We start from the raw sequence: 17,764 nt of genomic DNA on the forward strand, positions 1-17,764 counted from the left end.
GACCCTGGGACTTGGGCCACATTGCCTGACTGGGAACAGAATTCACCTGGGCCGAGCATTCTCCACCATTGATCCCCTTGGTCCCGCATCTGTCTTAGCATCTCCTGCATCTGACTCTGGCTCGCCTGCAAGGTTACCTTGCGCCTGTCTGCAGGGGCGGATGATCGGGACACGATGACACCTGGGTGGCCGAAGAGCAGCTGCGGCTGGGCTGGTCCTGAGGAGGGACACCTGTGAGCTGGGTTGCGAGGCAGATGAGCCCCCGCACCCACCCTGCCCCTGGATCGGAAGGACTGAGTGATGTAGGCGGGCGCTTCCGGGAGCTCAGAGCCCTGAGGCCGGAGCGCTTCTCTTCGCGGATTTGCAGCGCCTGCGTCTGGTGAAGATGGGCGGGTCACCGCGCGCGGGAGCCATGCGGGCATTGCCCAGGGCCGGTTCGCTCCTGCTGCTGCTGTTGCTGGCGGTCCACTCCCTGCCCAGCCGAGGTGAGCCAGGTCCTGGGTGCCTTCATTCTTCCCCAGACCAACAAAGACAACGGCCAGGTGTGCCCACGAAGTGGTGGACCGAATTTTCTTCTGAAATCCTTCAGATTCTGGAGTTCAAGTTCTTAGGCACATCTGTTAACCTTGCTTGTGCTAAAGATCTTTCTCCAAGGAAAGATAACCAAATGGAAGTAACTTAAAACCCAGTGACTCTGTTTCAGAGCAGTGTATGTTCTACAGTATCTTTCATTCCACCTAAATTACGCCATGCTAACCCTCCCAGGGAAAGCCCTGAGTCCCTCACCAGAGGGAGAGGGGCCTCATTTAGTGGCCAGGTCTGTTTTTGTTGAGGCAGCTCAGGCTGCAAAGGGCAGGGAGAGTCTCCAGGCAAGTGCTAGTCAATGAGGTGTGAGTGGGACAGTCTCAGGTAGGGGATATTTTGAGAAAAGGGGGTAGCCTCCAGCTGAGTGAACATCTGCAGGGGTGGAATAAAACCCCAGAATGGAAATCTTGATACAATGAACCCTGACATGACGAAGGGGTGTGTGTGTGTGTGTGTGTGTGTGTCACATATGCTCTCCCACACAGGACTGAAGTACAGAATTCGTGCAGTTGATTTGAAAAGTATAGGAACTGTCTTGGAATCTGGGTTCTTCTCTAGAATTAGTAGTTGGAGAAATTCAACAGTTGGTGGACACCCGTGGCAGGTGAGTGTGGTAAAGACATTGATTTCTTAATGAGCTAATGGTGAATTATTTCCCTATTTTTAGATACCATAACTCCAGCTTAACAGGTAATTTTTCTGTGGACCCCCACTTGACCTCACTGTCAAAAAGTTTGCTTCATAGGAAATCTCTTACTAACCAATTTATTGAATATATCAATATCTTAATGTGCATCATATTAGAAGAATTGATTTCAAATATTTCTGAAGGAGATGACATCTATGTGGAGATGTATATTAGTTGTGTTCCTAACTTTTTTCTTGGGCAGGTCTCCCTGAAATTAAGTGGACACCACTTCTGTGGAGGAAGTTTGATTCAAGATGATCTGGTTGTTACAGCGGTACATTGCCTGATTAGCCTCAATGAGTAAGTTGTGGATTTCCATTACTTATCAAACCTTGATCCATGGCAATTGGACTGGGAGATTCGATGCCCTAAATACCATGCAAGGTTCAACCTTAGTCCCTTTCTTAATTTTTTGCATCTGGTCCACCTACTGACTGACTTTCCTGATTCCCAGACACTTGTGTTGAGCCCAAGATTTCTTGTGCTTTCTACTCTACTAATCAGAGACAGCAAAGATTCCACATGTAATCTATGATTGTTAGTGAGGGGTGGGTTGATGGTTACTGATTCTAATAAAGTATTAACATCAAATGTTAAATGGATGAGCCAATGTTTTAATAATCTAATTCTCAGTAATTAGGAGGGAAAATACTACTAAAAGAGTGTGCTAATAGGAGAAAAAGAAGGACAGTAGGAACAACTTTTATATCTTGTTTAAAATGGTAGAACATATATATAGAGAAAGAGACTGGTTTATGTACAAAAGATACCTGAATATTTTATGCAGAAAGATGAGTGACAGTAGGAGAAAGAGTTCACAGAATGTAAACACTCCATGATTGAAAACCATGACTTTTTATAGATAGCTAAAATTTATAGAAATTATAACAATAATAATAATCACTAATAAAAGTAGATCTTTCAAGATTTGGAAATCTCTAAAGACACATTAATCATGTTAATTATATGAAATCAAGACAGTCTTTCCTGGAGGAAAGGATTATACTTACTGAAAGATTTCTGTTTGGTTTTAGGAAGCAAATTAAGAGTCTGACAGTGACTGCTGGGGAGTACAACCTCTTTCAGAAGGATAAGGAGGAACAGAATATTCCTGTCTCAAAAATTATTATCCATCCTAAATACAACAGACTTGGATATATGAGTTTTAATATTGCACTGCTGTATCTAAAACACAAAGTCAAGTTTGGTAAGTAGGGAGAGTTAGAATACAAAAGATGTAATGGAAAAAGCTATATTTATTAATTTTTACCAGCTAACTTTAATTTCTGTGTGTACATATATCTAGTAACATTAGATAGCTAAATTTTTTTCCTTAAAAATAATTTTGTTTAATCTATAACATATAAAAAGTACTGCACAGGCTTTAAGTACCAGCTGCAACTTATGTATGCTTAATCAGCATTTTAAGTACTCCAGTGTCTTGGCTGGGCAATATTCTAGACCATCTACCTGTACTCATCCCTAACCAAGGAGTATGGGACATTTGAAAATGTCCTCAGATTTCTCCTTTCTGTCGTTATTATGGACAAGATATTTGACACCGTTCTCAGTACAGATAATCTAAGCATTTGGGTCAAAATATTAAAAGCCTACTTTAAAAAATACAGGAAAGGGAAGTGTTCAGTGACCAAAAACAATGGAAGAGAACAAATTCAAAGGAGTTAGCCAGACACTGAAGTTAAGTGACTGCCGTTGAAGCATCTAAATGATCTTTAAGAACCTATAACCTTGACTGTCCATGCGAGGAGCCTGCGTGGGAGTAGGATGTGGGAGTAGGATGTGGGAGCAGAGAGTCTGATTGGAACCTCCCATGTATGAAACCTGGGACTTCTTGAAAGGTGATACTTTAAAAGATGGAGGGAAAGATACAGGAAAATATGCCACATATAGTGAGGGAATAAGGAAAATTCACCTGCTTGAACCTTGGCCCTGGATGGAGTGCTCTCAGATATATCTATTTTCCTGAGCTAGCTTTCATTCAGATTTGATGCTGGCATTCACATTACCTGTCCCCAAAACTCTAAGCCAAGATTTTAAAGTTTTTCCAGGTGTGTAATTGGGTTTCTGGCAGAAGCAAAGGTAGTAAATTCTCTTTGAAGACATGAACCTGAAATCTCAGCTTGAATGTACTCCCATAAAGCTTTAATGATTGAGAGCACACACAATTAAAAGCATGCAGAGAAAATTGCCACCAGAGTCCAAAGTAACATCAACCAGAATCAGACATTCCAGGATTACAGATGTTAAAATGATATACATACTACAAAGTAAGTTTTAAGTTTAAATAAGTAAAAATCTATCAAAAATGACTAAAAAAACAAGAAACTATTAACTGAAAAGGAAGACTTGAAATGGAGTCAATAAAACTTAAAGATATGAACATAGTTGGAATTGGTAACAATAGTTGAATTAAATAGAGACATTGACCATACTCATTGCTCATTCTTCTTTCTCTCACACTCTATATGGAATCCATCAGAAAAATTCTATTGCTTCTGTCTCACCCTCTCCTCTCCTACATCCTGCTCCAGGGTCCCATCATTTCTTGCCTGGGTTAATTTGAATGGTCTCTTGAATCATCTCCAACTTCCTCTCTTGCATCCCTAGTTTTTATTATTAACCCAGCCGCCAGAATAATACTTTTGAAATGTAAATCAGATTATATTACTCTGCTCAAAACACTTCAGTGATTCTCCATTACACTCAGATGCAAATCAGTGTTCTTAGCTTCTTAGCTGACGTCACTCATCATCCTAACCCTGTAGCCAACCTCTTTTTTGTTCATTTTTTACTAGAATTTCTTTTGTTTAGTCTGCTCCAGACACCCTGGAATCCTCACTGTTCCTCAAACATATATGACATGATTCCACTGCAGGAAATTTCCATTTTGTTTTTTTTCTTCTTCAGATACTTTCCACAGAGATGACTGCCTGATTTCTCCCCTCAGCTTCTTCAAGGCTCTGCTCAATGGAACTTGGCATGACTGCTGTTTTACAAATTGCATCTCCCTTGCCATATTCCCTAATCCCCAGACTTCTCATCTTTCTTATGCTGTCCTGATTTTTTGGAAAAATCAGAGCACATATTACCTAATAACTAAATTATTAGATTCATTGCTTGTATTTCATCCCAAACTCTCTCTCTCTCACTCACTCATGCTCAGATCTACATTCTGTCAGGGCAGGAATTTTTCCTGGTCATTTATTGAGGGCTAGAAGACCGCTTGCCACATAACAGTGCTCAATTACTTGAGTGAAAAACTATCCCTTAAGAACAAGTGAAGTGAAGTGAAAGTCACTCAGTTGTGTCTGACTCTTTGCAACCCCATGGACTATACAGTCCATGGAATTCTCCAGGCCAGAATATTGAAGTAGGTAGCCTTTCCCTTCTCCAGGGGATCTTCCCAACCCAGGGATCGAACCCAGGTCTCCCACATTGCAGGTGGATTCTTTACCAGCTGAGCCACTAGGAAGCCCAAGAATACTGGAGTGGGTAGCGTATCCCTTCTCCAGAGGATCTTCCTGACCTAAGAATTGAACTGGGGTTTCCCACATTGAAGGCGAATCCTTTACCAACTGAGCTATGAGGGAAGCCCCTTAAGAACAAGGGCACATCCTAAAATGGTGGTAGTTGGGGAAGGTCATTTTGGTTGAATTGTTTTCCTTACTTTACTTGCACTTTCTACATTTCTATAAATATGGGATCGTTCTTTTCAGAGAGGAAAAACCTTTAAAATATCATTAATTACATTTCAGAAGAAAGTGTGGAAGGTATGACGTCTACCAGATGTCCGTTTCCAAGTATATTTAGGATCATTTGTCTGTGACTCTTGTGATTTTTTGTTATTGTTGTTTTTTTCAGGAACTACTATTCAGCCAATCTGTATTCCCCATAGAGGTGATAAATTTGAAGAAGGTATTCTTTGCATGGCCAGTGGATGGGGCAAGATTTCAGAGAGTAAGAGACATAACAAGAATGTAATATTGCTTCTAGGCTCCTTTACATGCCCATTGGGATCAGGAATTTTGTTGGTCTTAAATAATACATTTATCCTAGTTTTATCCTCTCTGAGTTCTAACTCAGGGAAGACTTCTGGTTGTCTTCACCAAAAAAAGGCTATACTTAAGGCTCTACATAAAATTCCTCCTGCTGCCGTTTTGGTTAGGTGTATCAGGGTCAGGAATAAGAAGTAAATATAATAGATGAAGAAGAATACGGTAAAGTAACAATAGTTCAGCTTCCTTATCTTTGGATTGTGATTTTTAAAAAGCAAAGAATGTTACAAAATATTGCCTTTACTGACTAAAGTTTTCCTCTTGAGGAAACATTTAAACATATATTCAGAGAAGCTACAATTGCCTATGTTACATTAAAAATCTGATTTAAAAAAGCCCTTTGTCACTAGTATAAGATTTTAGGGGAAAATATCATTCAGAGCTATAAAAAAATTACTTCTACACTTTGGTTAAACATCTACCAATTCTAAACTTGTAAGCCTCTCATTGGTTTCTTTAAGTGGGGACAATTGTTGACCAACTTACCAGTCCCATCTCCGCAGCATCAGAATATTCAAGTATCCTACAAGAAGTGGAAGTTCCCATTATGGATGACAGAACATGTGGTACCATGCTCAGGGGCATGAACCTTCCTCCCCTGGGAAGGGACATGTTGTGTGCCAGTTTTCCTGATGGGGAAAAGGATGCCTGCCAGGTAATAAGCATTGTTGTTGTTGTTCAGTTACCCAGTCATACCCAACTCTTTGTGACCCTATGGACTGCCGCACACTAGTCCTCCTAGCATAAACCAGTCCAGTTATTCAGCCACTATCACGTGGATAAGAGTGGCTTCTGGGCTGCCTTTGAGGGGTTACTTCTTTAAGATTTCACTTTTCCCTCATCTTTCCATCTGATTTCTACTGAAAAACTTTCCTTGGCCAGAGCTGAGAGAATTCTTTTCTGTCCCATATGCATTCTTACCGCTGTACCTCTTTGTGGGGGAGTGAAGAGGTCAGGCAGGGAAGATGGTTGCAACATTTCCAACCTAACGAAATCAAACAAGATGACCAGCTTGGCAAATGAATTAGGCTAGCTGTGGATTATTTTTCATTCTACCTTTTGTTAAACATTTTAACTTTTCTCAAGCCTTAGTGAGGAATGCAATGTCTACACAGTGTTTACAGTAACTATGGGGTAAAAGATGTTGTATATGACAACACTCCAAGGCCAACACAACAACTTCACAAAGAAGACCAACCCTGACAAGAAAGGAAAGGGAGGCCAGTTTGTGATAGATGTGAATTTTGAGTTTTAATTATAATTATTTTTCTTAAAATGGAGGAGCAGGGAGTCTTTATTCTTTGCCGACAAGCAGCTTGAAACTGCCATGGAGAGCTCTCTAAAATCTTCTGTTGGAAAAATGTTTAATTTTTCTTCTAGGGGGTGACAGAATAAGGACCAGGGAGAGTTTGGTAGGAAGGAGATAGAAATTTACAATCATTCCGCTTTCTAAATTGGAATATAGGTAGACTTATTGTCTCATCTTTCACAGGTAAGTATTTTCTGGATAAAGTTGTCAAACAATTCTGTGCCTTTTGAGGGGATTCAATCTGATACTAATTGGCATGTATTTTCAAAGCAGCACATTGTTATGAAGAATTATTAAAAGACCCTGAAAGTGTGGCTCCTTTATCCTCTAGTCTGAGAGCCAGTGGATCCTTTATATATAGCCCCTGGGACAAAATAAGTTTCCCGGGCATTCTGTTTTAAAAGCCTTGAGCCATTGCGTGAACTTGGGGGCTCTATTCACTAGTACTGTGGGCTTGGAATGTGATCCAGTCTTTCCTAGAATGCTATAGTGGAAGCATTATCTGTGAACTATCTGAGCGTTTATCTGTGAACTCCCCCTCCTCCTTCCATTGATTTTGAATTGTTCCCAAAAGACTAGGAGGAAGAGAGAAATTAAGGGTTTGCTCGACAAGATTGCATGAAGTGAGTGGAAGGAGTTTACATCTGAATAAAAGGATAGTCCTTTGAAACCAATGATGAAGAAACAAAATGATGAACACAAAATGTTGATGAATAATGACCATTGAGTTTTTATGCTTTTACTACTTCTCTCTCTGAGATAACGGCTGATCTTTTTGCATCTGATAAAATACTTTTAACTTGTAAGTGTTTTAATTTCCTCTTTCTCTACCATTAAAGAGGGACTCTGGAGGCCCACTTGTTTGTAGAAGAGACGATGGAGCCTGGGTTCTTGCTGGGATAGCTTCCTTGGCAGCTGGTTGTACTAGAGGTTGGAATCCTTTCAGAAATAAGCAGAGAAAGGCATCACCTGGCATTTTCTCCAAGGTATTTGTGTTAATGGATTTTATCACACAGACCATGACAGGTGAGTGTAATTTCTGTGGATTCTTCCTTCCTCATGCACTGCAACTCAAAAAAAATGATCATGCCTATTTCAAGGATAGTTACTCTATTTGGAGATATAATCAGAAATAAGATTTAAAATAAGCAAGAATATGGCTGTTTTTTGTTCCTAATCCAGTGTATATAAATTTTTAACTCTGATTTCATGAACAATGATACCTCTCAATTTAACTTAAACATCAACTATCGTCAACTTTATGGTCATGTAGATTTTCATGAGATTTTAAAATAGGCTTTGAGAATAGTCTCATTAGAAGCTTCTTTTTTAAATTAATTTATTTTTTAATTGAAGGATAGTTGCTTTATAGAATTTTCTGTTTTCTGTCAAACCTCAACATGAATCAGCCATAGGTATATATATATATATATATATATATATATATATATATATATATATATATTCCCTCTCTTTTGAACCTCCCTCCCATCTCCCTCCCCATCCCACCCCTCTAGGTTGATACAGAGCCCCTGTTTGAGTTTCCTGAGCCATACAGCAAATTCCCATTGGCTATCTATTTTACAGATGGTAATAAGTTTCCATGTTACTCTTTCCATACATCTCCTTCTCTTCTCCCCTTTCCCCAAGTCCATAGGCCTATTCTCTATGTCTGTTTCTCCATTGCTGCCCTGTAAATAAATTCTTCAGTACCATTTTTCTAGATTCTGTATATACGCATTAGAAAAAATATTTAGCTTTCTTTTTCTGACTTACTTCACTCTGTATAATAGGTTCTAGGTTCATCCACCTCATTAGAACTGATTCAAATGTGTTCATTTTTATGGCTGAGTAATATTCCATTGTGTTTATGTACCATGACTTATTTATCCATTCATCTGTCGATGGACATCTAGGTTGCTTCCATGTTCTAGCTATTGTAAATAGTGCTTCAATGAACAATGGGATACATGTGTCTTTTTCAATTTTGGTATCCTCAGGGTATATGCCTAGGAGTGGAATTGCTGGGTCATATGGTGGTTTATTCCTAGTTTTTTTTTTAAGGAATCTCCATACCATCTTCCATAGTGGCAGTATCAATTTACATTCCCACCAACAGTGCAAGAGTGCTCCCTTTTCTCCACACCCTCTCCAGCATTTATTGTTTGTAGACTTTTTGATGATAAAAATTCTGACTGGTGTGAGGTAATTTCTCATTGTAGTTTTGATGTGCATTTCTCTAATAATGAGCAAAGTTGAGCACCTTTTCATGTGTTTGTTAGCCATCTGTAAATCTTCTTTGGAGAAACATCTGTTTAGGTCTTTTTCCCTATATTTGATTGGGTTGTTCATTTTTCTGATATTGAGTTGTATGAGCTGCTTCTGTATTTTGGAAATTAATCCTTCCTTTGTCAGTTGTTTCGTTTGCTATTATTTTCTCCCATTCTGAGGGTTGTCTTTTCACCTTGCTTATAGTTTCCTTTGCTCTACAAAAGCTTTTAAGTTTAATCAGGTCCCACTTGTTTACTTTTGCTTTTATTTCCATTATTCTAGGAGATGGGTCATAGAGGATCTTGCTTTGATTTATGTCATTGAGTGTTTTGCCTATGTTTTCCTCCAAGAGTTTTATAGTTTCTGATCTTACATTTAGGTCTTTAATCCATTTTGAGTTTGTGTATGGTGTTAGGAAGTGTTCTAATTTCATTCTTTTACATGTAGCTGTCCAGTTTTCCCAGAACCATGGATGATAGAGTCATTAAATGATACAGGGAAGCATTACAAGACCATCTTGACTGTTAAAATCAATGGATTCTGTTTGAGATACCTGGACTTTTATGAGACTGTGGGAGATCAAGATGGACATATCCAGCAGTCCTAGAATTTGTAGTTCTAGATCTAGTCTCGATGTAGAATTCAGGAAGGAGATTTAGATTGAAGAGAGACATTTGGAAGTCATATATATGTAAATGAATATAAATAGAGCTATGTACAGTACTTTCATGGAATATTTTTCAGACTGAAGAATAGATCCTGAAAAAAAGACTGAGATTGGGAAAAGATGACCATAGATATATATATATTTTAAAAAAGTAATATCATGAGGCCCAAGAAGGAAGTAATGCTTATAAGAGTCAGATACAACAGGAATATTAAAAGGTATACAACCAAATCACATGTATGGCATCTGGCATTTAGCATTTGAAAGATCAACTTAAGAGTGATTTTATGATTGACCAGCATAAGCAAGTGACTCAGCTCGTTTAGGCTACTGTAAATACTTTCAATTATATTTTTTCTCTACAGATTCTTTAAACAAAATTGGATCAACATCATTTCCCAAAACCAATCCTATATCTTCTGCAAAAGCTATTCCATATGGTGAGTTGATAGCTATGTGATTATTATCTATTTAATCTTCTTTCTTCCTTAACTAGATGTCTCTTTTCAAAAGCTTCATCTTAATTACATTGATAATCCTTTGCAGTGAGGAAGAATGGGTTTTATATTTAGGCTCATAAAATTTTTAGAATTCTGTTTGGGTTTTTGTATGGACTCCCTAAATAGAGGGAAGAAAAATTAAGCTTTATGATAGGAAGAAAGAGGTATAGAGAGCAATCTTTTGTCCTCATCAATTCATATGCAAATTTCATATTTAAAATATCTTTCCAGATTCTGGAATATGACTTTGCATTTAGGGGCAAAGGGAGAAAGCAAAGTTTTTGGTTTTGTTTTTTAACACACTTTTAATTTTTAACTTCATTATAATCTTAAATGTTATGTTAAATATTATGATCTTTCATTGCTCTGTATGCATGTGTTATATATACTATAGTTGATGATTTATAATATAAAGTTGCACAGGGAGCTGTAAAGAAGGAAGAATGTCTGCCTCTTGAAGGAGAGTCGGAGAAGGCTTCATGGGAAAGATAGTATTTGATCTGAGTCACAGCAGTATTCTAGACAAGAGAACGGCATTTTGATGTCTAAGCAAATTTAACATGTCTGGGGATTGGTAAATGGTTTCACACAATGAGAAAGAGACATAAAATAAGAACGTATAATAAAGAACCTCATACCCATTGCTAACAAACAGAATTTTCCTATGTAAGCTCCATGAGGGCCAGGGTTTTTGTCTGTTCTATTCACTGATACATCACCAATGTCTAGAGCAGTGCCTGGTAACTCCAAGTACTAATTAAGTATTTGTTAAATGAATGAATAAATACAATTATGTAGTTACTGTTCAGTTACTAAGTCATGTCTGACTCTTTGCAACCCCATAGACTGGAGTTTTTTCCATGGAATTTTCCATGGAATACTGGAATGGGTTTCCATTTCCTTCTCCAGGGGATCTTCCTGCATTAGCAGGTGGATTCTTGACCCCTGAGCCACTAGGGAAGCCCATAATTCTGTAGGCCAGTACCTATAAAACCTGACTGGTTAGCAGCATCACCTAGGCAAGCTTTTAAAATCAGATTCTTCAGAGATGGGTCTTAGGAATCTGCATCTTCTTGAAATTCATCTGGTGTTTGATAATTGCTACTGTTGACTATGGCAAGACATATTGGGGAGGGGTGTGTTCTTAATTATTTCAGTTGAATGGGTCATTAATTTGATCTCTTTTGCTGTAGGTGTCTGTGGCATCCCTCCATTTAGTCCCCAGTGGCTTTCTAGAAGAATTGCAGGAGGAGTTGAAGCCTGCCCCCACTGTTGGCCATGGCAGGTGGGTTTGAGGTTTCTTGGCAATCACCAGTGTGGAGGTGCCATCATCAACTCGATTTGGATTCTGACTGCAGCTCATTGTGTGCAATCGTGAGTGAGGCTGATGATATTTTATTAATGTATTTATGTACCATGTTGTTTGCTGAAGCTGAAACTTCAATTCTTTGGCCACCTGATATGAAGAGCCAACTCACTGGAAAAGACCTTGATGCTGGGAAAGACTGAAGGCAAATAGAGAAGGGGGCAGCAGGGGATGAGATGGTTAGATAGCATCACCAACTCAATAGACATGAATTTGAGCAAACTCTGAGAGACAGTGAAGGAATGAGGAGCCTGACTTAGTAACTGAACAACAACAATAATCATGTTGTTCGTTGTTTTAGGCACTAAGTTGTGTCTGACTCTTTTGAGACCTCGTGGACTATAGCCTGCCAGGTTCCTCTGTCCAAGGGATTTCCCAGACAAAATTACTAGAGTGGATTGCCATTTCCTTCTCCAGGGGATCTTCCAGACCCAGGGATTGAACCTTCATTGGCAGGTGGATTCTTTACCACTGACTCACCAAGGAAGCCTTTTTTGTACCATACCTAGGACATAAACATAATTGTGTAACTCCTAAAATCATGCAGACTGATTCTAAAGCATGAATCTTCCTTTCAGTGTTTCTGACCCATGTCCATCTAGCCTCTTTTTAAACAAGGTCAGTGAAGAAAAGCAAATCAAATTTTGAAATTGTTTATCCCATTTACAGGGATCTCTGATTAATATGTTGATTCCAAGTCTGCTTCTCTATAGCAATAATTTATTAATATAAATTTACTGCAGTTCCAGAAAACAAGAACTCAGTCTCTTTCTACTTGCATATAATTGTCCTTCCTAGCCTTGAAGATCCCTCTCACATTGCTCTTAACTTAATCTTTAAGCTGAATGCTCACCGTTCTAGTGTTTGTAGCTCCACAGCCCTCGTCATACAGTGCAGTATACCCTGGATTGATTTAGTGTCATTTCTCTTAAAGTGGGATCACGACAGTGGAGAACACAGTAGGATAGTTCACCACCGTGATCAGTGAACTTTCAATGTATTTAAATTGTAAACTATGCCATGATGTAAAAAAATATACAAAATAGACATATGTCGTCTAAAGAATGGCCCTACTATTTAGTGTAAGAAGGATCTTTACACTATCAAGCCCTCTCAGTGCCCCTCCCAGAGAGGTAAACATTATGCTAAATTTTGCATTTACAATTCCTTTGCTTTTTGAGGGGTGGTTTTAACATCTATGAATTCCTAAAACCAGTATATTGTCTTGTTTTCCCTGTATTAATGTAAAAGAATTACAGTTTATATTCCTCTGTGATTTGCTTTTATCTTTATAACATATCATATGGATTATCATGTGGATGTGTGTAACTATAATTAATTCATTTTCAATCCAGACTAATTAAGTTAATCACTTGTAGGCAGGTTCTGGACATTGTATATTTATATACACACCAGGATTAACAACAAGATCCTACTGTATAGCACAGAGAACTATATTCTCTGTTATATATATATCAGTATCCTATGATAAACCATAGTGGAAAGGAATATTTTTTAAAATACATGTATATGTATAACTGAATCACTTTGTTATACATCAGAAATTAACACAACACTGTAAATCAGCTATACTTCTAAATAAATGTATTACTCCCCAAATGATTCCAATGTACAGTCAAAGTCCAGAACCACACCCTGTCCGCGAGTCCATCTTGACCCTTTCTTGCTTGTCCCCAATGAGCCCACCCCTTTTCTCAAACACGCTGTGCTTGTTCCTGTCTCAAGGTCTGTGTAGTTGTTCCCTCTGCCATTTGGGACACTGTTATATTTAGTTGTCCTTTCTCCGTAGGCTCCTCTTGGCTCTGAGTCTCACAGACCTTGTTTTTAATGGTCTTGATGATATTTAAGAGTACTTATCTGGTATTTTGTAGAAGGTACCTCAGTTTGAGTTCATTAGGTATTTTTCTCATGGTTTTTCTGGGACTCTACAGGAAATCCACAGAGGCGACATGTCTTTTTTATCACATCATATGAAGGGTACATACTACCAGCATGACTTCTCACTGATGATGTTAACCTGGTATTTGCCAGGTGTCTCCACTGTAAAGTTACATCTTCCTCCCGTTCTTACCTATTCTTTGCAAGCAAGTGACTAAGGGTAGCCCACACTCAAGCAGTTGAGCATTAAGCTCTATCATCTTGAGTGCAGAATTTTCTGCATAAATTAAAGTTATTCTGTATGGGAGATTTGCCTCTTCTCTTCCTTTTACTTGGGGCTTCCCTAGTAGCTCAGTTGGTAAGGAACCTGCCTGCAATGCAGGAGACCCCAGTTCGATTCCTGGATAGGGAAGATCCCCTGGAGAAGGGATAGACTACCCAATCCAGTATTCTTGGGCTTCCCTGGTGGCTCAGCTGATAAAGAATCCACCTGCAATGCGGGAGACCTGGGTTTGACCCCTGGGCTGGGAAGATCCTCTGGAGAAGGGAAAGACTACCCCCTCCAGTATTCTGGCCTGGAGAATTCCATGGAGTGTATAGTCTATGCCGTTGCAAAGAGTCGGACACAACTGAGCGACTTTCATTTTCCTTTTACTTATTAAATTGTGTATTTATACCAGTATGGTCTTGAGGACATTTATTTTTTGTAAACATTGCATATTTATTTTGTTGCTCAAATTGCTCCAGCTTTGATCCCTGTGAGTTCTTTCAGGGTGAGTGTTCCAGCTTTGACCACCGTGAGTTCTTGTCTTTTTGATATGCCACCATCCTTTTGAGACAAAGATGTTCCACATTCATCTTTTGTATCCCCTCTCAGTCTTAGAAGCAGCCATTTCTCCCATAAGCCGAATGAGAAGTTAAGATGTGGGTGCTGAGCATCCCAGTTGCTACTAGGGTGTTGTTATTGCTTATAGCCCCTCTTAGCTAACAGAGCTAGAAAATGTAAGTAGGCATACTCACTCACTTAAATAAACCTATTTTTCTGTCTGTACCTATATTAAGGTAAACATGAGATCATACAGATATTTCCAACTCAACCACATGGTCCATTCTAGCACCCCCTGGCCCTTGGAGAAATTCATTTTATAAGAATTCTATCAAAGTGCATTTTTATGTACCATGGAAAAGCCTCAATCACAGCTGACTAATTAATGAAAATTAATGTATTGGAGAAACCAGCTATTAGTACTGATGCCAGAGGCACAGAAGAAGTTTTGTCACATTCCCTTGTCAAATAGTTTATTCTTGCATTTATATCATAGAATATGATTCCTTGCAGCAAGATATAGACCACACCAAACCATTCTTTACACGGTGAAATATTCAACTTGATGAGTCAATTGAGATTAATAAACACAGTCAGCTATAAGTGTCTGTGAACCATTTAAGTTAACCACGAAAAGATTTGTGTGTAATTTGAGTGACCCTTCTTGTTTTCTTTGTAAAATTTTGCTAAAGTAGTAGTATTGCTTATTTTTAACAAGGCAGTTCAAATAAAGTTATCAAGTAAAATCTAAACTACCCTCTCCATTTCTCTAATCCATTCCTCCTCTCTAGAAGTAATCAATATTAAGAATGTTTTAATTATCTGATTTTACATTAATGTTTATACATATATATTTTATGTAGTGTTTTATAATTTTCACACAAAACATTGTGCCTTATACTTATATTGATGTGGAAAAGGTTACCTCATTTTTTCTTTAACTTTTATAGTTGTCTAATTTACTTGATCAGAGAAATATCTTTTTTGAAGTTGAAACTGTATATATCTTTACCCCAGAAGCATTTGGGATGCTAGTGTAAAGAATTAGTATGTTCATTCATGCCTTGCCTTTGGGAATCCTTCAGCTGATTCCTTCAAGAACTTGCTTCTCCTTGTCTCATCCTCATCAATCTTATGGATGTCCAGGGGCTCCAGCATCCATTGAAGGGGAGTACCCAAATCCATTGGGAAGGCAAGTCTACTGCATGGAATGAGCCAGATGGGGAAATGTACAAAATCTGGGAGCTGAGATAGGCATTATTTTTGCTGAAGTTCACCAAGTGCCAGGCTGGCTGACATTGCTACAAAAGACGACAAAGACAACTGACAGCAACCTTGTGTAACCAGTGCTACCGTCTCTAGCACTGGTTACCCTTAGTATTAGCTCTAGCAAATACCAGAATTGCCTGGAAGGTTTCTGACTTCTGGTGTGGAGCCAGAGAATATGTGTTTCTAACAAGTTGCTGGGTACTGTTGTTCTATTTTTAGGGAAAACCTGGCGTGTTCTCCTTTTGTTGACTCCACACTCTTCTTCATGCTCATGTGGGATTTTAGGTTCTAATGTATAGCACAGGGAACTCTGCTCAATGTTATGTGGCAGCCTGGATAGGAGGGGAGTTTGGAGAAGAATGACTGGATGCATGTACATCCAAGTCACTTTGCTGTCCACCTGAAACTCTCACAACACTGTTTATCAACTATACTCCAATATAAAATAAAAAGTTTAAAAAAAAAAGTTAATTTAGGGGAATAAACTCACTTTGCAGTTGTACATTGGAATCTATCTCAAACCTAAATCAGTGATTTTTTCCAGTTTCATCCACCTTCTTTATTTTCTTAGACATTTCCTTTTAAAATATTTATTTATTTGGGCTTCCCAGGTGGTGCTAGTGTTAAAGAACCCACCTACCAATGCAGGAGACGTAAGAGACGTGAGATGTGCGGGGTCGGGAAGATCCCCTGGAGGAGGGCATAGCTACCCACTCCAGTATTCTTGCCTGGAGAATCCCATGGACAGAAGAACCTGGCGGGCTACAGTCCATGGGGTCACAAGAGTCGGACATCACTGAAACAACTTAGCACACCTGCACGCATTTATTTCTTTATCCATTTATTTTTGGCTGTGCTGGATCTTCTTTGCTGTGTGGGCTTTTCTCTAGTTGTGGAATGCAGGAATTACTTTTCATTGCAGTATGAGGATTCCTCATTGCGGAGGCTTCTCTTGTTGCTGAGCTCAGGCTCTAGGGCTCTTAGGCTTCAGTAGCTGTGGCTCCCAGGCTCTAGAGCACAGGCTCAATAGTTGTGGCGCTTGGGCTTAGTTGCTCCACAACATGTGAGATCTTCTTGGACTACTGATGGAAACTGAGTCCCACGTACCACGTAAAGCAGATCATTTATAGCACTGAGCCACCAGAGAAGCCCTTTCTAGGGTCAACCAGTTCTTGTTTTTCTCTTTGCAGCTTCCTTCCAAAACTTAGATAAGAGCAGTTGGTTTCCATCCAAGGGAGAGGGAGGGGTATGATTCTAGGGCAGCAGCCTTGATAACAGCTTTAAGAAATAAGTTTCTTTACTACCAAGTAATGATTTAGAGAGTGAGTTTGAAAATAAAGTTGATCCTTCCATTAGAGTACATGACAGACAATAACAATGATAATGGCTACCATTATGGAGTCATTACTATCTCCCGTATACTTGCCAGACACTTTACTTGAGTTGGCTCCCTTAATAAAAGCACACTGAAACACATCAGTGAGTCTGACTCTTCATGCAAGGAACTGACATGAGCATGGTTATGATTAGAGAGAAGATGCCTACCTGTATTAAGAAACTTCATTGACTAAGTGTATTGAAAAAATACTTTCAATAACTTTACTTTTACTGAAGAAACAGTTTTTAAAAAATGAAGAATCAGTGACAATATATTTGTGGCAATTGAGGGACTCTTTCCTTGGGTATTTTTTCAGCTGGAAATCTTGATGTGGCAAGTTAATGGATGTAGATTCAAATTTTTAAACTTTTTTTGAAATATATTAAATATGCAAAACATTAGTACAGTTAGAGGAATTTATACAAAGCAAACAACCATGTAACTAGCACCCAGACCAAGAAAGGAAATGGTGCCAATACCTAGGGGTCCCCCTTATGCCCTCTCCCCTTTAAAAGTAGTCAGTGCCCTAATCTCTGATATCAGATGTGAATTTTACCTATTTAGGAATTGATAAATTAGCCTTAGTTTCATAAATTCTGATTATTTTATAAAAGATGATAATTTAAAAGATATATTCCTATAATATAGTATTTGACTGTTTTTAACAGTAAAGCATAGATCTCATTAGAAATGTAATTTTCTTCATGTATTCCTAATGTCACTATGAAATTAAAATAAGATCTAGGTTTCTTTTGTCCTTCTCAACTTAAAAATAAACTGGTGATATTTGATAAATGCTCCAAAAACATTTTATGGACAAAAGAAGGGGGCAAGATAGAAAATTAGGAACTTGTCCTCAGATAGATCAGAAAGCATGGTGCAGCTTCCGTGGTTACACAAAGATGCCAGACAAGGTAATGGATGGCCCCT

General features: G+C 38.6%; 1 protein-coding gene across 1 annotated transcript in view; it reads left to right on the forward strand.

The window, feature by feature from the left end:
* Positions 1-326: 326 nt before the first annotated feature.
* OVCH1 (ovochymase 1) overlaps positions 327-17,764 on the forward strand; it is an 85,258-nt gene continuing 67,820 nt past the window's right edge. Inside the window, exons 1-9 of the mRNA XM_081591658.1 lie at positions 327-485; positions 1,071-1,189; positions 1,476-1,573; positions 2,308-2,480; positions 5,156-5,251; positions 5,811-6,004; positions 7,498-7,684; positions 9,962-10,036; positions 11,290-11,470. Coding sequence (XP_081447784.1) covers positions 386-485; positions 1,071-1,189; positions 1,476-1,573; positions 2,308-2,480; positions 5,156-5,251; positions 5,811-6,004; positions 7,498-7,684; positions 9,962-10,036; positions 11,290-11,470 — 1,223 coding nt within the window. The 5' untranslated portion in view covers positions 327-385. The remainder of the gene's footprint in view (positions 486-1,070; positions 1,190-1,475; positions 1,574-2,307; positions 2,481-5,155; positions 5,252-5,810; positions 6,005-7,497; positions 7,685-9,961; positions 10,037-11,289; positions 11,471-17,764) is intronic.

This window comes from Giraffa tippelskirchi, chromosome 4 (genome assembly GCF_054371585.1).
Source record: "Giraffa tippelskirchi isolate mGirTip1 chromosome 4, T2T-mGirTip1v1.2.pri, whole genome shotgun sequence".
In the NCBI taxonomy this organism is placed as follows: Eukaryota; Metazoa; Chordata; class Mammalia; order Artiodactyla; family Giraffidae; genus Giraffa; species Giraffa tippelskirchi.